The sequence below is a fragment of the Trematomus bernacchii genome, unplaced genomic scaffold (assembly GCF_902827165.1).
Source record: "Trematomus bernacchii unplaced genomic scaffold, fTreBer1.1, whole genome shotgun sequence".
NCBI classification, from domain to species: domain Eukaryota; kingdom Metazoa; phylum Chordata; class Actinopteri; order Perciformes; family Nototheniidae; genus Trematomus; species Trematomus bernacchii.
In genome coordinates, this window is record NW_022987593.1 from 16,494,605 (window position 1) to 16,514,593 (window position 19,989).

Here is a 19,989-nt window from a genome sequence, read left to right on the forward strand (position 1 = left end):
ACAAAGTAGGCCGGAGCTCGATGGGAATGTCAGTAGTTCTGCAGGTATTTGGTCACAGTTTGAACGATGTTCCTGAGGAGGACTTGAATGTCTGCAGTCTGAGTGGAAGTAGAGATATTTGGTCATTTTGGCTCATTCCCCAACATCTCTGTCCTTCCCTCCTCTGAGCGTCTCCATCCATCCCTCTGAAAGAGAGAAACCAAGTTTGAGAGAAATGTCAAATGAAAAAGTGAAATAACAAATTCATGTCATCTCAATCTTACTTTATAAATCTAAAACTCAGACATGAAGCATGTGATATTTCATGTAAAGACAAAACTGCAATGTTTACAGCCAAAAAGCAGCACATGTGTTTCAGTGGAATAAAGCAACACCTACTGGTTTCACTGGTAATCTTGGTTTACCAAACATGCATCAGGCCTTATAGTGATGATCTTATATCCATGTTGTCATATGAAAGTAGATATAATCATAGATTCTGGATATTGTTATACTGCATATGTTCATTTGTATCTGCATGGTAGTAAAGGCTGAATTATAGTTGAGTGAGTTTCTGAAATTACCAAACAATTATTGCTGTTCAGTTATTTCTAAGCCATTATATTCACTTTACTGATGAGTCAAATCTAAACTGCAGTTACAAAATCAAGGGATATATTTGGTCAGACTTATTGTGATATTAGTTTTCCTCCATAACGTCCAGCCTTATGAAGCAGGAGTTGTTTTGTTTTTTAACTTACGGATCTTCCCACTCTTCAGAACCAGCAGAACAAGAGAACGCAGAGAATCAGGAGAACTGTGAGAATGATAGCAGCAAGACCAGCCTCTCTGTTTGAAGCATCTGGAATACAATCAGAGGAGATTTCAGTTTACAAGAAGAGCCAAGGTGATGCAGTTTCACATCAACTCCCACTATCAGACTGTCCTTTACCCAGAGGGACAAAGACACTACATTTTTCTACAGAGGTTTTTAAATAATGTACCATTTCTCTCTCCAGCTGGAGGTGAGGTTGTGCTGGAGTCGGTCCTCTTGGTCTGGTTCTCTTGCTCCTTTGTTACTGTTTCAAAGGAGAGAGGTCTTATTGAGGGACAACAGGAGTCATTATCTGCAGATTCATTAAGTGACTGTTCAACAAGAAAATGACTACAGGCCTTGAGAGAGTCAAGTGAGGAAAAAAACCTTTAAAAACAATAAATCTGTCAAAACCCTTTTCCCCTTCCTGTTTCTTAAAGTCATAAACACACATTGTAATGTTTAAGGTGAGTTTTGGGCTTTGAGTTTTGTGGGGTTTGTTGGTTGTTATCAAAAGATGCTGATATGCTGGTAATTGTTTTGCCTCTCAGAGCTTCCAGGCTGTTCAGTATTAGACTCTTACCGACGGTGAGGTGAGTCGAACATCTGACCTCTGGTCCTGGGAGATAGACTTCATAAGATCCCATTGTTAGACAGAGATACGTTGGAGATGGTCAGAGTCACGACTCCTCTGGTCAGGTCTCCATGATTCAGAGCGGTTCTGTCTCTGTACTCAAGCATCTGGGAATCAGGGTCGTCGCGCCGACTTCGATAAACATGAACGTAACGGGTGTGTCCTCTATTCCATTCCACTGTTGTAGAGGACAGGTCGATGGGGGGGTCCAGACGACACTGAAGAGTCGCTGATCCTCCCTCCACGGCCTGGACGGGCTGAGAGGGAAGACATGCAAGAGGCAGTGCTGCGGAGAAGAACATTTGGATGGTTTTAGAGCCTTTAAAGAAAATACTTAGTTTTAAAAGGTCCCCTATTATACTGTTCTTCATCAATATATTACAGGTCTCAGATATATCCAGAACCTGTCTCTGATTGGCTGAAACACCAAACAGATCATTGCAGCATCCCATAATCCCCTCTGTTTCAACCCTGTTTCCAAAGTGCTGATTCTCTGTCTGTTACTTTAGATGAAACTAAGGAGCCCCTCCCCACGCCCCTCTGATACCCCTTTCACACCAAGGCTTTTCCCCCTCTAGCTCCGTGCTAGAGCTTCTCTGGTTCAGAACCGGTTCTTCGGTTTAGCGCCGGCTCTTTTCACACCGCTCAGAGCCCGACTGGTGCTGCCGCTGCTGCGTCATGACGTCACAGTTTACGTCGCTGAGTTTCTCCCCAACGGAGCTCACCTCACAACAACAACGGGCCGGGGACTGCGTCGGGTCGATGATCGTGTTGCTTTTAATCATACGAAGCCAGATTAAATTAAATAACGACTTCTCCAACCTTATACTTTTCTCCAGAGTGCCGTGGTTCATTGTTTATTAATGTGTTTCAGCGGCATTTACCGACCGCTGCAGTGCTGGCTGCTCTTCAACGGGAGTGTATTCTCCCGTTAGCTCCGGGTTAGCTCACACGGCTCTAAAGTATTCACTGTCTGACTGTCACACAAGCAGCTGATACATATCCCCAGTTCCCCTTAAGTGAATGTGTGTCAGTCTGAATTGACGCTGTTTGGCATCACAACGCTGTTATGAAAGTTTCTCTGGTATAACATGGGTGATGTTAGCATAGCAACCGAAGCTAAACTGACTACTTGCTAAGCAGTTTTCTACAGGCACATTTTACCGGCGTATTTTTCATTATGATTCTACTTGTGATAGTCGGACATGACAACCTGTGCAGCCCATGTATTGATTCCATCCGATAGCTGCTATAATAACAAACAAAACGTCTGCCTGCTCTCCACAATGATCAATAACAGCGAACGGATGGTCAAAGTAAGGTACAAATAAACAGAATCACACGAAGCCTGGTTAGTGTTGCCTGACTTTATAAAGCGTGTTTTTTTTTTTACAAGTGTGTGGTTGCGTTCTAGTCCCTTTGCTCAGCACTACTGCTTGTTACAACTTTTATTTGCCGTACTCGCCTTAACTGTTAGCTCAGGTTAATCTCGCCCCCCTCCGACGTAAGCGGTTCTTGCTTCTACACGGACAACTTTTTGGTGCTCGAAACGAACCGGATTCCGGAGCTTAGAGGCTGCTCCGCTGCGGTGTGAACAGGAAAACCCGGTGCTTTTCAAGCTCCAGCACCGAACCGGCCCCGAAACACCGTTGGTGTGAATGGGGTATACCCATTCACACCAACGGTGTTTCAGGGCCGGTTCGGCCATCCCCACGCCCCTCTGAGAGAGATTTGGTTAAAAAGAACACAATGGTGCTCTAGGAGGAGATTCAGGTGATAAGGTGGGGTGGGGGGGGTTACCTTGGTTGCTGATTGGCTAATGGTTACACAAGCCAAAACATCGTTATGACATCATAAAGTGGCCAAAATCTGATCAGCTCATTTTCAGACAGGTTTTTATATAAATGGATCAGGACAAAAAGAGAGAATCTTTGTTCCTGAAACTTTCAGAGTCTCTTTAGAAGAGACATGAAGAAGAGGGGACACATGTTGATGTAGAAGAGACATGAAGAAGAGGGGACACATGTTGATGTAGAAGAGACATGAAGAAGAGGGGACACATGTTGATGAAGAAGAGACATGAAGAAGAGGGGACACATGTTGATGTAGAAGAGACATGAAGAAGAGGGGACACATGTTGATGTAGAAGAGACCTGAAGAAGAGGGGACACATGTTGATGTAGAAGAGACCTGAAGAAGAGGGGACACATGTTGATGTAGAAGAGACATGAAGAAGAGGGGACACATGTTGATGTAGAAGAGACATGAAGAAGAGGGGACACATGTTGATGTAGAAGAGACATGAAGAAGAGGGGACACATGTTGATGAAGAAGAGACATGAAGAAGAGGGGACACATGTTGATGTAGAAGAGACATGAAGAAGAGGGGACACATGTTGATGTAGAAGAGACATGAAGAAGAGGGGACACATGTTGATGTAGAAGAGACATGGAGAAGAGGGGACACATGTTGATGTAGAAGAGACATGAAGAAGAGGGGACACATGTTGATGTAGAAGAGACATGAAGAAGAGGGGACACATGTTGATGAAGAAGAGACATGAAGAAGAGGGGACACATGTTGATGTAGAAGAGACATGAAGAAGAGGGGACACATGTTGATGTAGAAGAGACATGAAGAAGAGGGGACACATGTTGATGTAGAAGAGACCTGAAGAAGAGGGGACACATGTTGATGTAGAAGAGACATGAAGAAGAGGGGACACATGTTGATGTAGAAAAGACATGGAGAAGAGGGGACACATGTTGATGTAGAAGAGACATGAAGAAGAGGGGACACATGTTGATGTAGAAGAGACATGAAGAAGAGGGGACACATGTTGATGTAGAAGAGACATGAAGAAGAGGGGACACATGTTGATGTAGAAGAGACATGAAGAAGAGGGGACACATGTTGATGTAGAAGAGACATGAGGAAGAGGAGACACATGTTGATGTAGAAGAGACATGAAGAAGAGGGGACATATGGTGATGTAGAAGAGACATGAAGAAGAGGGGACACATGTTGATGTAGAAGAGACATGAAGAAGAGGGGACACATGTTGATGTAGAAGAGACATGAAGAAGAGGAGACACATGTTGATGTAGAAGAGACATGAAGAAGAGGGGACACATGGTGATGTAGAAGAGACATGAAGAAGAGGGGACACATGTTGATGTAGAAGAGACATGAAGAAGAGGGGACACGTGTTGATGTAGAAGAGACATGAAGAAGAGGGGACACATGTTGATGTAGAAGAGACATGAAGAAGAGGGGACACATGTTGATGAAGAAGAGACATGAAGAAGAGGGGACACATGCTGATGTAGAAAAGACATGAAGAGGATTTTGCATAATAGGTGACCTTTGAGATGCGTTGGTGGTTAAATCACATCATGTAACTGTTAGAGCAAAAGTGGCACAGCAGATACAAAAGAAAAAAGCTTCAATAACTATAATTACAAAATGTAGTACATTTAAAAAGACATGTTTCTTATTGAGCTTTCTTACCAGCAGAGGCCGCTGAGCATCGATCTGACCTCAGTTTGAAACTTATTAGACTAAACTTAGCTTAGAGGAAAGTAGAGAGCCTATCTCTGCTCTAACAGCTCTCTGGCTCTCAGGTGTTATCTTTTATATTTTAAACTACAATCTGCTCCTTGAATAGCAATTCAACATGGAAAGTAACTTAGTAGCATACATCTCCTTAACCACTGTGCTTAAGAACACTTCCTATATATACTGTACTGTATATTTATACAGTCTATGGTAGCCTACTTTACCCGAGTACTTCTGCTGCTCTATACCTCTAGCTCTAGTCCACTTCATATGAGACGGATATAATGTACCTTTTACTCCTTCATTCAGCTTTACTTTCAAGCACCTGAACGTCATTAGGTAACATCCCAATAACACACACACACACACACACATTTTCCTAACGTTAAAAACTCAAAATCTTACTTTAAAAAAAGAACTTCTGCTTCTACTTTTTTTATTTATATTAGTTTATTTTTTGCAATAAAGCCTTTAAATCTGTTAATCCTGACTCCAGGCTCCTTCCTGCAGCGACACAAACACTCCACTAGGTGTCACTGCAGCTCCACGCATGCTTCCCTTCCTGCCCTACTTTTTACTGAAGTACATCTGAAAGCCCATACTTCTTTACTTTTACTTGAGTTAGACGTTCAGTCAGAGTATTTTTCCACACGAGTATCTGTACTTTCACTCGAGTGAAGGATGTGTGTACTTGTGCCACCCCTGCTACTATCAGTGCTACTATCAGTGCTACTATCAGTGCTACTATCAGTGCTACTATCAGTACTACTATCAGTACTACACACACACACACACACACACACACACACACACACACACACACACACACACACACACACACACACACACACACACACACACACACACACACACACACACACACCTGAGTAAATGTGCTGCTTGAAAACTAGATTGGAAGTGACTAAAATAAAATCGATGTCCTGTATGACAGCGTTGCATGCCAACACACACAACTTACTGTAAAGGAGGAACAGGGTTGTTGTGCTAGTGTTGAGCACACCTATGACTCACACATGCATGCAGCCACACGTTCACAAAGATTGGCAGATTTTGACAATTTAGGAGTGGTTTTGAGGTTAATTGAGGATGCTGAGTCCATTTCTGACATTTTCATTATCAAAAATGGAAGTTTCAACCAGAACATTTCCATATTTGTACTCTCGATGGGCTGATTGGGATTAATTTTGGGTCGATTTTGAAGGTTTAGGTGACTCTGGATCATTTGGATTGGACAGATCGCCTATTTAACAGTTGAGGCAATAATTGTCATCTTGTTCTCTCTACAGTAGATCCAATGGTCGCAACACTCTGGTAGTCAAAATCAGCGCACTGCAGTCCTGATCATAATACATTTTCAGAAATGGTATTTAAATAATGCCACTTTATTTTAATAGAAAATGAAACGGAATGGACCTGTGCTGCTTTATTTAGAAAATCTCACATTTGTACCTTTTTCTCCCATTAAATCATCTCTTTTCCCGAGTATTTGGATTTTATACTTTTACTACATTTTGAAAGCAAAGATTGTACTTTTTAATCCACTTACTAGTTACTTTATGAATTCAGATTTACACACAGATGTAGAAACAACACCATTTTAAAATATGGGGGTTAGTGTATATTATTAATACAATATGAATATATAAAGCACATCTCTTCTCTATTTAAACTTATCAAGCTAATGCACCGAATCTTTTCTTTAAGGGTTAAAACACTTGGCAACACAAGAGGAGAGCACATGTACTGTCCAAACACTCTATGCCAATACAAGAACAAAGCATTGGATTAAAAGTTATGCTAAAACGATGAAAGTACTTTAATGAAACCTAATCTGGATCCAGATCATGCTGGCCAAAGTAATAACAGATATTCTAAATGTAATGGGCACTGACAGTGAAGCGAGAATAAAGAATCACACAACCTCTTAAATTAATAATCCGGTCTTGTTTTTTGTGAGAATTTTGAACAGGTAAAAAAACACTTACAATAGTTAAAGCATCCTGATATAAAAGTATGATTTTCACTCAAATGTAACTGTGTCCTCAATAAGCAGACTCTCAAATTAAGTTAGCAACTCACCCAAGATATTTTCAGCAACCAGCAACAAAAGTAAGAGTTTCTTCATCATGAAGCCCTGCTCATTCCTCTAAGACATGCAGTGCCTTTCTCCTGCCTGCTATGTATGTGTGTTTTACTCAGCCTCTCAGTCTCTTCCTCTTTTCCGATGTATGCGTGTATTACTTTTGTTTAGCATCAGTAGCTTTCTCGCTTGCTTCCTTTTTTTCTACTTTCTTGCTTCCTTTTTTTTCCTTTCTCATTGTACATTTCATCCCTCATGTATATTTTCTACTTTCTTGTTTATTTATAGCCTTTTAATTTGTATTGGACATTGCCATGTTCTTTATGCTGCTGCACCACAAACATGTCCCAGATTGGGATCAATAAAGTTCTTCTTATCTTTCTTTATGTTGGGATGATAATAGGACTCCACTACCATCAAAAATCAAATGTAAAGCTTTAGGGCGGAAACTGAATTAGTGAAGAAGCACGCAGCCCAACATTACAGTTAAAAAACATTATCAGAATCAACTCAATTACTACCTGCATCACATGTCAGACTCTTTATGACTAATTTCATCTCTTAAACATCAACATTTTCGCTGCGGACAAAAACTGTCTGCTCTCAGTCTCGTCTCAAAAATACTAACTTATTTAATCCAACAAATCAGTTCATTAAAAACAAGGATTTTCCTTCCAAAAAAACTCCAATAAAAGCTTTAAAGGGGACCTATCATGCAAAATGCACTTTCTGATGTCTTTTCTATGTAACTATGTGTCCCCAGTGTGTCGGGGAACTCACGCAGCGTCAGAAAATAAAACCCTCTCTTTTCCTCCGTACCCAAATCTTCCCTGACACACAAGTTTAAGTATAAAAGACATGAAAAGTGGATTTAGCATGATAGGGACCTTTCAGTGGGCTCTGAGTTGGAAAGGGTTGGGAACCGCTGCTCTAGTTTAAGTTAGTTTAGACAGTTACTCACACAGCGGGCCCCGGGGCCGTCAGGAACCTCTGCAGCCCGCTCTGTCCTCCAGGAGCCTTCAGTTTCTCCGCCAGCAGACGGAAGATGGCGTGAGAGCTGCGCAGACTCATGCAGTTCACCAGCACCGTCTGCACCGAGGAGAGCTCCGGCTGCACGAGGAGAAACACAGTTATTAAGATGCATTTTTATGTTTAAGAAAATGTATAAAGAAAGCGTAATTACACAGTATGAAGTTGACTTTTGATTGTGTTCTGGTTTTATGTTTCAGTATTTGTAAGCAACTGTGACTGAAAGAATATTGCTTTTATTTTACTTTTTATGGTTATTTCATTTTGTAAGAAGGGGCAGGTAAAATAAACTCCTTTCCACCATGCACTATAAAAAACAACAACCAGTATTACTGTGCATACATTTGATCCTAATCTATATAGTTAACTTCTGTATCTACTTGAATTTCTTTTTATATATTATTTTTTCCATAATTATGACAGTAAAGCCTAAATCTGTTATCTTGACTCCAGACAAACTCCCCTCTCTCCGGCAGAAACAGGAAATGCCGTAACTGTATGTAACAACGGTTTCAAATCAGCATCTCTTAGACAAAAAAATGTAAATTAATAACTAAAATAAAACTCCAAACATCTTTAATTGTGTTACTTTTTTGTAAAGCTCTTTTAGTTTTAAACCTGATGTTTATAAGCTTCTTAGTTTTTGCAACAGTCTGTAAATATACACAACTTTATAATAAAATGCACATTTACCTTTTTCTAGACTAAACTAAGCGTGTTTCATTCAATACGGCAAAGTGCCTGATGTGATGCCTTCAGGAACAATTACTAAAATAAACGCTCTGTATGATGTTGTCATTTTTTTTTTTTTAACTTTGACCATATACATGTCGAAATAAGAAGCAATTACCCTAAAAATGTCTTGATGGCAGCTGTGAACCCTGTTTTGGAGAATCTAAAGAAAAAATACACAGGCTTTATGAAAAACGGTAGACGGTCGAAAATGTAACGCAATGATATTCAGATTTGCGAGTGCACATTGAACGTAACATGGAACTTTTTTGGATCATATCCATGCCCGCAAAAGGTGAGAAAACGCGCATGTCTCCGTCACTATAATCACGGGTCGTTTCTAATTTCTCTAATGTGTATTCCTGGCAACAGTGGGGGATATGATACAGGCATTAAAACCTGTCATTTAAACCGCTTCTAATTTGGATTTCATGCAATGAACCCAGACACAATGGTCTAAATTGGAGAAGATAAAAAAAGTATTGTTTAAAATAGTTAGTAGATAAAGTAGTGTGTGCTATCCGTCCTGAAAGAGAAACCCTTCCTCTTTTTCAGTTTTCCTGTTAAAATGTTTATTTTGGGAAATTTTTCATACATGAATCGAGCGTCTGAGGACCGAGGGTGCCACTGCCATACGTTTTACAGATTGCAAAGCGCCCAGCGACAAATGTGTTATTTCGGCTATTGAGGTAGATATATATTAACAAACAGAGTACAACATTCAAAACAAAACAAATCCAACAACAGGTAAATAAAAAGAGAAAAGGTCCAAAGCAGTTTTCTGGCAAATATATAAAACTTTATCAAAACGACTTCATATTGGACATTTTCAAGAATAGAGGCAGTTTGGACAGGTTCAAATAGAGCTGAATGAACAAAGCAACAAACAGTTATTTACACACATAGACAAATGAGGACATAAAGAAACATTCAGATAAAACTAACAACCAGCCACTGTCCAACAGAAACAAGAGTCACATTTTGAATGCAGGACTTTTACTGTAACAGAGTATTCCTACACTCTGGTACTTCTACTTTTACTCAAGTACAAGACCTGAGTACTTCTACTTTTACTCAAGTACAAGACCTGAGTACTTCTACTTTTACTCAAGTACAAGACCTGAGTACTTCTCCAACAAGCAAAAAGAAAAATCAAAAGACAACTTACACACAACTTCAAACAGCAGCACTCATTGATTGGCAGCGTTTCCCACCACGGCCTGATTGAACCACACGTATTAAAATATATAAAGCCTTCACCTTCAGTAGTTTATCCTGTATATTTGTACCTCTGCCAGTAGGGAGGATATAATATCTATCTGGTTCGTTTTTCAGCAGGAAAATTGAACATTTAGCAGCAGGTAACTATTAGGGATGAGAACGATTCATCGAATATTCAAAATTATTCAGGTATTCGAATATGAGTTATGAATATCTTTATTGTAATCTTTGTTTTTTTTGGGAGGGGTGCCTAAGTTGATTACATATTATCGAATGGAATAATTCAATGTATACGACAGTGCCATAGCTAAATGAGTTAGGTCTAAAGGTGTGTGTTGCTCCGCTCACCGGTCCCTCACAGCGGGCAGAGCTGCAGGTGCTGATCTCTCTCTCTCACGTCCGGTTATACTTCACTCACGTTTCTGTCCAAATCCATCAGATCTAGTTCTAGCTAATGATACGGCTGCTGCCCCTCCCTACACGCAGATCACACAGACTCAAACCTCATCTTATGCCCACATTCCAGCTGAGAGGGTCTTCTCTACAGCTGGCCTGATTGTGAATCGCCTCCGCACCCGCCTCTCCCCTGAGTAGACATGCTCATATTCTTAAACAAGAATGAGTATTGAATAGCTGCATTCTGTGCATAGGCCCTGTTATAGGTTGTTGATCTCTGTTGTGATAGGGTTACGTTACCCTAACCCGTTATGTTGTTCGTGTATGATCCCTCTTTCATTTAAAAACCAAGTTATGTTTTAAGCATGAAAGCTGCAGGCCTATAGCTGTCAACTGTTCAAACTGTGATCACCAGTTCAATACATTTGACAAATTTGACTTGGTTTCTATACTTATTTGAACATGTATTTATTTATTTAAAATATATATATATATATATTTTTATAGGATATGTACATTTCGGTTAACCGTCTTTTGGGGGTCGAATATTCGAATATACATTTGCTTTCAAATTCCCATCCCTAGTAACTATCAGACAGAGGTTTCTGACTCGTCTCTCTGCAGGTCTCCAGTTTCTGCGTCCGTGTTCAGATTTTTATTTTCGCATTCATTCCCCACCGTCTCTGTTTGTCTGTCCTTCCCTCCTCTGAGCGTCTCCATCCATCCCTCTGAAAGAGAGAAACCAAGTTTGGGAGAGATGTCAAATGAAAAAGTGAAATAACAAATTCATGCGTCATCTCAATCTTACTTTATAAATCTAAAACTCAGACATGAAGCATGTGATTATTACGTCCAAAACAGTCGGGCAACGTTTCTGATAGTGCTGTGGGTCCGCCGCCGATATGACGTCATATCGGACGCAAATCTGGATCAGCTCCGTTGTAGCCCCGTTTTTAGAGATTTGGGTACGGAGGTAAATGATAGTTGGATGTGGTTTTTGCGGTGTGTTCAAATGTTTTAGGCACGTCCAGCGCAGCACCTCTGCATGCAAGGCACTGATATTTCTAGTGATGGTTAATATCACTTCACTAGGAGGGCTTGATCAGAAACAATATTCTAAAATGAGAAACCCTATCCTCTAAACAGAGTGAAATACAAATGTAAAACATTTCAGTCAGAGGTCAGCACACTTCTAGAGACGATGCAGAGGGATTCTTTAGTACGAGTCAATACATGGGCTTCTAGGAAATCCTACCCTACGTGCATTTAAGTTCAGAGTTTCAGTAAGATTCACAAAACTGATAATACAATACTTTAGAGCAGGAACTTACGGATCACTCTACGTTTCCAAGAGACAACGACAACGACAACGACAGCAGCAAGAATTAGGACACAGGGGAGGACAGCTTTCCGGACATCGTTCCTCTTCTCTGCATCTGAAGGAATATGACACAGAGTTGAGATTCGAGGAAAACCCTCAGAAAAAGTCATTCTTTTGATATGCTTTACGCCTAGATTCCACCGGGTCCGTCTGCGTCGCGTTCAGGCCGCGCCGCGGCGTTCGCAAAGATCGCGGCCACTCTAGTCAATGGGTGCTATTCCACCAGACGCGCCGCGTTACGGCTCAGAAGCGTCCCAGAAGCGTCTCGGCGCTGGTCTCCGCTCAAAATAGGATGCAAGTCTATTTTCGACGCGAGGCGTTGCGTTGCAGAGGTGCCGGGCAGGAAGTGGAACGATCAGAGCATCCAGCCCATCCCCAAAATAAACTAATTTTGCAGACCCTATCCCTCCGTAGTCTTTCAAGTAGGAGGAGAAATGCCAGCGTTCTCCTCCGGTTTACAGGCACTGTGTAAATTATATATATAGAATAATTATGATGATGAATGCATCTTTGATTCATGTCGTTTATAACTGGACTATTACAGTTATTATTAACTTTGTCTGTACAAAGTAGCCTGTCCAGGAAATATGCCCAAATCAACAAAAACTGCGAGCCGGCAGGCAAGACGCTCCGCTTCTGAAACGCGCCCGGTTGGGTATGACGCCGGAGGAGGTCGGACCAAAACCGCGACTCAGCCGTGACGCGACGCAGACGGACCCGGTGGAATAGAGGCTAAAACTAAGGACAAATAAATACAAAAAACATACTCAAAAATCGAACTGATGCCGGGGCACCAGATAGCAAATCGTACGCAGCTAATAATCCATTTTGCAGGTAATTATATATTTGTTATATGCAGTTTATTCAAATGGGCCAAAGCACAATGAACAACAACCTTTACCTACTTCCTCCCTGCTGCCTTCCCTGGTAAATAATAAGATAATATGCCCTTTCGGGTTTAGTAATCCCTCCTCTGCCTGTCTCCAATAAATTCCTAAATAACCCGGTCTAAATCACGCATGAACAACTACTCTGATTACCTTAAATAATGACAGGAAATACATTATTCATTTACTTTAAAACAAAACACAGCAAGATAATGATTTATATATTTTTCTGAAGACAGACTGGTATTTATTTCTTAAAAACCGGTCAATTATTTTTATTTTTGTTCTCAGAAACCACGTTAAGCTGCTTTTTAAAATATATATACGCAGGTCGCATTCACACCTAAAGTCACTTCTCTGGTGCGCACCAGACGACAGTTTGTTACATTGTTTCATTTGTCAGAAGGTTCGGTTTGCGTTCACACGGGAAAAACTCAAACGGACTATAAACTTTAAACACAAGTCATGTGCTCAGAAATGCTGTTCAACCATTGGTCAGACATTAAGGGGGTAAAAACGCAAATCCCGGCAATTTCTACCGGAGCTTTGGAGCATCGGCAGGTTATTTTCATGCTGCTGTTCATCTGGAGATCAACAGACTCCAGAGGCCGGCGCATATGATTATATAATCAGACGACGTCCGTTAAAAAACATTACAACCCAAACAATGAGACGTTCTGCAGTCAGGAGGAGGTTTCACCGACGACAGGTGGCTCTGACTTTTATGTATAGTTTTTAGTTTGATAGTTGTTTTTACTTCACTTCAGAGGTCTCAGACTGCGCTCACACCGACCCAAACGAACCAAGCGGGTAAACGCACCAGGGTTCAACCGGACTAAACACGGCTGGTGTGAATGCGACTTTAGAGTGGTTTGTTTTTGTCTTAAATTGTGTCATTTGATAACTGTTTCTTGATAGATGATCAGATATACTGTGATATCAGATTTTAGCGATATTGCTCGCCCCAAATCTATAGTGCGAGGCTCCGACATTCATGTTGAGAGAGAAGTGAATCAGAGGCAATTTGAATGCAATAATTAAAAAGACCTGTACCAGGATCTCCTTCAGCTGGAGGGGCAGGTGATGTGCTGGAGTCGTTTCTCTTGTTCCTCGTCTGCTCGTCTCTGGGTGCTGTTAAAATTAAAATAAAGACAAAAATGTTCTTAGAACTCGGAGAAAAACCACAGAACAAAATGTGTTCTTTAAAGCTGGATGTGTGTCCATCTGCCCCGAGATGTGACACGTTAAAAACATAGATACATGTAGTTAAATCTATCTATCTATCCATCATTACAACATTAATCCTTTACGTTAGGACTCAAATAAGGAGTTGATATCCCCAAATCTGACATAGGTTAAATGTTGGGAAAATACAGAATGTCCTCTTCAAATATGAGAGTAACATGATAACAAAGGTATCCCAACTGTAGCTGTGTACATGACAGGATGTATGATTACCTAGAAGAGCATCAGGACTGTTTGAGGCATATGATAGCTATGTGATTAACATGATGATTCAGCCTCTATGGAGATAGACATATGACAAGCATGCTCATTTCTGACGTGGAGCTAATCTGAAGTAAACATTGAATACTGCTTTCTATTCCTCCATCTTGTGGCTGTGTAACTCCCTCTCTTGGATATCAGCATGTGAAGGACACTGTTCAGGAACTAGTTGATGCTCTGTATGGGATGACTACTTCCATTCTGGAGAGGATCACAAATACATGGATCCTGAGATTGAAGCTCAAGCCGGTGACCAGTGATATTTTTCTAACATTAAGTTTCCGTATTGAACTCAGTGTGCTTACCAACGATGAATTCGACAGAACACTTCAACTCCAAAGTGTCGTCGTGGCCTGCAAGCTTTCCAATTACGACACCTTCGTAGTTTCCGCTGTCAGACGGAGTCACATTGGAGATGGTCACCAGCAGGATTCCTCTGGCCAGGTCCTCCAGGCTCACAGAAGTCCTGTGTTTGTATTGAGCATCTGCTGCGTCAGGATCAATCCATCCTTTATGTCGAGAGAAGAGGACAGCCTTGGTGTCGTTAACGGTCCAGTGCAATGCTGTAGGGGTGAAGTTTTCGGGGCGATTGAAGCGACACCAGACTGCAGCGTTTTCTCCTGAAACCGCCTGGATCATCTGAGGGCTGGCAGGACGAGGCGCTGCTGGGAAACAAAGGTAACAACTTTTACACTTCTGAAGGTTTACACCACGTCCAAACAACAAGGCAAGTAACATGTAAAACATTCAGACATTAATGGCGCATTTCCACTACACGGCCTCGCTCGGTATGGCTAGGCCTCGTTAGGACTGGCTCACTTTATGGCGCATTTCCATTACAGTTTAGGAACTGGGGCAGTATCTATAGTAACGCAGTGTAGGCGGAGCCGTGACGTGATCTTCAGAAAACCCCAGAAAAACAACACAGCCGTTAGCTGTTAGCACTCAGAGCTCACAGCTCCTTATATCTGTTCAGAAACTAGACAAAAGTTAAACAAGTACACACCACAGACTGCCTGTGTCATGGTGAATACAGTCGCTGCTTTATTTATGTCTGTATAGGCCGTTGTTGTGAGTGTGGACGGTCGGAGCATATACTGCGTTAGCTTAGCCAATCTCCATCTAGAAAACAAGCATTTTAAAAGGTTTTTCGCCTGCCGTCTGTCTGCAGACTTGACAAAGCATTAATTCATGGTTTTTACTAACCGGTATTAGTATGTTGTTACTTCGGCATCATTTTGAAACGTGTATTACAATTAAATCATGGTCAAATATGTCCATCTTGTTGTAGTTGTAGCCCCCTTGCCAGCGATGCTCTCTCTAGTTTAGCATACTCAGCCCGACTCAGCCTCGTTGTCTCTGGCCCTCGACCCGCAATTTTATGAGGCCAGAAAAACTGTGAATTAGGACCCGCCGGCCGGTACTAGGCCAAGTGGAAACGCAACCAAAGACGGGCCGCTGACGTCACAGCCCTCTTAAACCGTGCTCCGCGCTGTAGTGGAAACGCGCCATAAGGTTGCATTCACACCTAAAAGTCGCTTCTCTGGTGCGCACCAGACGACAGTTTATTTCATCGTTTCATTTTTCAGAAGGTTCGGTTTGCGTTCACACGGGCAAAACTCAAACGGACTATAAACTTTAAAACACAAGTCATGTGCTCGGAAATACTGTTCAACCATTGGTCAGACATTAAGGGGGTAAAAACGCAAATCCCGGCAATTTCTACCGTAGCTTTGAAGCATCGGCCGGTTATTTTCATGCTGCTGTTCATCTGGAGTACAACAGACTCTAGCAGACTGATGATGATTATATAATCAGACGACATGCGATAAAAAACATTATAACATATAATGAGAGACGTTCTGCAGTCAGGAGGAGGTTTCACCGACGACAGGTGGCTCTGACTTTTATGTATAGTTTTTAGTTTGATAGTTGTTTTTACTTTACACGACACTGTTCTTCATTCTGCTTCACTCTTTCACTTAAGATGTTGAAGACATCCACGTTCTTGTGACTCGTAAATACTACGCTTCCTGTGTTTTGGTGCGGACTGCGTTCACACAGAGATGATCCGCTCCAGAGTTCACTAGCAAGCGGTCCGAGACCACCTCTTTTAGGACCAGAGTCCGGTTGTTTAGTTCACTTCAGAGGTCTCAGACTGCGCTCACACCGACCCAAACGAACCGCACCAACCGGACTAAACACGGCTGGTGTGAATGCGAACTCAGACACAGTAGAAACTGACATTTAAAAATAGTCACTAAGGAGCCAAAAAACAGGATAAAATACAATTTCAGCTGAATATCAATATATTGTCCAGCTTTAGCTCCATCTCTTGTCCCGAGATCCACTTTGATAGTCTAGATGCACTCTCCACACACAACAACAACAACAACAACAACAGGTGCTGCAATCTCTTTCCTGCATTTCAATCATCTCAGCTACAGAGTTTTATTTGCTTTTGCCTGTTATGAATATGTGAAACAAGCACAATGCATAAGCATATTCTGTATATTCTGTAAAGGGTTTAGTTAACGTGCCATGATTCAAATGAAACAAAATCCAACATACCAAGCAAAAAACACAGTAATGGCGACTGTAATTCACAATTTTGTCTCTGACCAACGTCAAAAACCTCATAAACACAATCTATGGAGCGACAGTAAAAGTAGTCGTTGTGCAGATTGGTCCATTTCAGAATAATATATATGATATGTTTCATAATGATTGATCATGAAAGTGTTCTCAAAGCTGGTAAAGGTGCAGCTAGTTTGAATGACTTTGTATACTGCAGGGTAGCTTGTGAATTTACTCCAGGTGGAACTAAAGTCTGATTTAACACTTGATTAGATTTCACATCATTCATCCAGATCTGTAAAGTAACTAAAGGTATTAAATACATGTAGTGGAGTAAAAGTACACCATTTACCTCTGAACTGTAGTGGAGTAAAAGTTGCAACAAATGAAATACTCAAGAGCAAGTACCTACACATTGTAGTAAAGTACAGTACTTACAATGTAAATGTACTTTACACCACTGCGTGTCATTAAAAAATGCAACTATATCCAACATAGGCTACCAAGTAAAAAAGAGACAGTAATGGCGACTGTCATTACCCATTTTGTCTCTGACCAACGTGAACAACTTATATATATAATCTATGGTCGATTCTTAAATTCAAAGTAGTACATTAAAGACTTGAACAGAGCGCATACTGTCAATGTCAGGTTTATAACATCATAATAACACGTTTTAGGTAAATAACAACACACTAATGCACGCGCAACCGCACCAACCTACACCAGAGTTGACATGTAACTTTATAAATTAACTTACCCACGAGTACGACAACGTGTAAAAGAGTCAGGAGAAAAAGCATCTTCTCGCCCATATCATTTGTTTTCAGAATCAGATCAATACAGCGACAACTTGAAGTAAATGAGGTATAAACAAGAAAACGTGACGCCGCTCAGCTGGTACTTCCTTGTCTGAATAGAGACGAGAATTCTCCCGCGAAGGATTTGAGAAACACAAACCATCACGGGAAAATCCTCGTCTCATTCAGACCAAGCCCCCAGGAAGTGCTCCGGTCTCTGAGGAAAATATTCGTAGTGGCCAAATGGCGGTACTACAAATTCCGTATCAGTCCGTGACGTCACCAGACCCAGAAATACTTTTTCCCATTGACTAACATGGGGAAAGAGACGTCTGTAAATCAGCGGATCATTTTTTTTTTACTAAATAAACTACCCAATATGAACACTTGTATAGCCCTTATTGGAATCATTAAGTCCTTAAAGTTTTAAAATGCACTAAAAGCCGAATCTAGATTTATTTTGTCTCTCCATTCATTTAGTCTCTCTTCCATGCTCTGACAGCAAGGCATGATGGGTAATCTGTGACGTTTTGCTCTCGAAAATCTCAGGCCATTTTGTCCTCATGCGCCAATGAGCAGCTCTCATAGGAAAGAACGAGACCCCGCCTCCACGATTCAGTGTGATATGTAATGTAGTGAAGCCCGCTTCTAGAAGCATCCATGTAGAACCATGGCTGAAGACGTGTTAATAAAGTCGTTCATCTGAATTTAAAGCAATGTCTACGGATACTTAATTACTTTCCATGTCATAAATACCAACATACATTAGGAATATTGCAAAGGTTACAATTATTGTGAGGAAAGGGGCGGAACTGACAACCGGAAGTTTTAAGCTTTAGTTTCAACATTTATCTGTCATAAACTGTAGTGATGTTAGAACATATCAATTCAGCTCAAGCGTTTAATTAGAGGTGGGAGAAGTACTCAGATCTTGAACTGAAGTAAAAGTAGAAGTAACAGAGTTTAGGAATGCTCTGTTACAAGTATTATCATCAAAATATAGTTAAAGTAGCGACAGTAAAAGTAGATTGGTCCATTTCAGAATAATATATATGATATGTTTTATAATGATTGATCATGAAAGTGTTCTCAAAGCTGGTAAAGGTGCAGCTAGTTTGAATGACTTTGTATACTGCAGGGTAGCTTGTGAATTTACTCCAGGTGGAACTAAAGTCTGATTTAACACTTTCATTTCACATCATTCATCCACATCTGTGAAGTAACTATGATGCTCTTGATGTTCTACTTTTACTGAGTAACATTTTGAAAGCAGGACTATTACTTGTAACAGAGTATTCCTACACTCTGGTACTTCTACTTGTACTCAAGTACAAGATCTGAGTACTTCTACTTTTACTAAAGTACAAGATCTGAGTACTTCTACCTTTACTCAAGTACAAGATCTGAGTACTTCTACTTTTACTCAAGTACAAGATCTGAGTACTTCTCCCACCTCTGAAAGCTCTGCTGATCAACACTCAAGTCCAGAAGGTGGCAGCAAATGCATCTCAAAGCTGTTTGACATCCGCTAACAGAAGGAGGAAGAGGAGGAAGATGAGAAGAATGGTGTACTATTTTAATAAATAAAAACATTTGATCTGAAGGTATCAGAGTTGTTATTGTAGGACTATTGTATTAAACTGCATTAGATTTATTAGTGCAAGCAAAAAACGGGCGAGTATATTTCTTTAATATTGTATATCGAGCATTTATTTTAATAATATAATTAAACTTCTATATTATTTTTAGGATATAAGATGACACATGTGGCAGGTCCTACAATTACCCAATAAGGCAAGCTGTACAATAACTTTACCCACATTGACAAAAGCACCACTTTCTTTAAAATGTGGGGAGAGTAACTGCAATGGAAAGTCAACGATAGGATCCTGAATTAAAGAGTATTGAGCATTACATGTTAGTCTCCCTGCAGTTCAACCTGTAGTCTCTGAGTTCAACAAGCACAGATATTAAGGTGTCCTGCAGAGAATACACGAGCCCTCCTAAAATCATGAATTAAATAATGAACTACATCTTCTTCAATATTATTCCCCCTACTTGGGTTTATAAAATATAATAATATATATAATAAAATGAAAGTATCAGTAAGATTATTACCTGAAAGAAACTGTGAGAGTAGTCCACATGTTGAAAGCTGTCTGTAATGTGACGAGAAACGAAAAGTGGGCGGAGTCTCGGGTTTACTTCCGTTCAGTTTGGCGGGTTATTTTGTCGATCTGAGGCCCAATCTCAAACCACGCCCTACACCCTCCCCCTACACACTCCCCCTCCGTGACAGAGTGAACTCCGTGGAGTGACACATGAGGCTCCGTTTCCCGCAGTCCCACAGTGTGACATTATATATACATAAAA

The 19,989-nt window shown here is 40.8% G+C and overlaps 1 protein-coding gene and 1 long non-coding RNA gene across 2 annotated transcripts; both read right to left on the reverse strand.

Moving 5' to 3' along the window:
- Positions 1-85: 85 nt before the first annotated feature.
- On the reverse strand, positions 86-1,713 carry LOC117481890. The gene is made up of 4 exons (XR_004555813.1): positions 1,377-1,713; positions 984-1,058; positions 741-841; positions 86-185 (listed from the first exon to the last, which is right to left on the reverse strand). It is a non-coding gene; the product is annotated as an uncharacterized LOC117481890 (long non-coding RNA).
- A 9,275-nt stretch (positions 1,714-10,988) lies between these two features.
- Positions 10,989-19,761, reverse strand: LOC117481877. Its single transcript, XM_034129804.1, has 5 exons — positions 19,735-19,761; positions 14,545-14,901; positions 13,787-13,864; positions 11,797-11,901; positions 10,989-11,193 (listed from the first exon to the last, which is right to left on the reverse strand). Exons 2-5 carry the CDS (start codon positions 14,876-14,878, stop codon positions 11,057-11,059), a joined length of 654 nt encoding a protein of 217 aa, XP_033985695.1. The 5' UTR covers positions 14,879-14,901; positions 19,735-19,761; the 3' UTR covers positions 10,989-11,056.
- Between the last annotated feature and the right edge of the window lie 228 nt (positions 19,762-19,989).

Excerpts from the sequence above, each read along its gene's own strand:
- LOC117481877 (XM_034129804.1), bottom strand. The coding sequence starts at position 14,878 with ATGATCCAGGCGGTTTCAGGAGAAAACGCTGCAGTCTGGTGTCGCTTC. Across the intron at positions 13,865-14,544 it reads TTCTGTCGAATTCATCGTTG|CACCCAGAGACGAGCAGACG; the intron begins GTAAGCACACTG and ends TAATTTTAACAG. Across the intron at positions 11,902-13,786 it reads TCCAGCTGAAGGAGATCCTG|ATGCAGAGAAGAGGAACGAT; the intron begins GTACAGGTCTTT and ends ATATTCCTTCAG.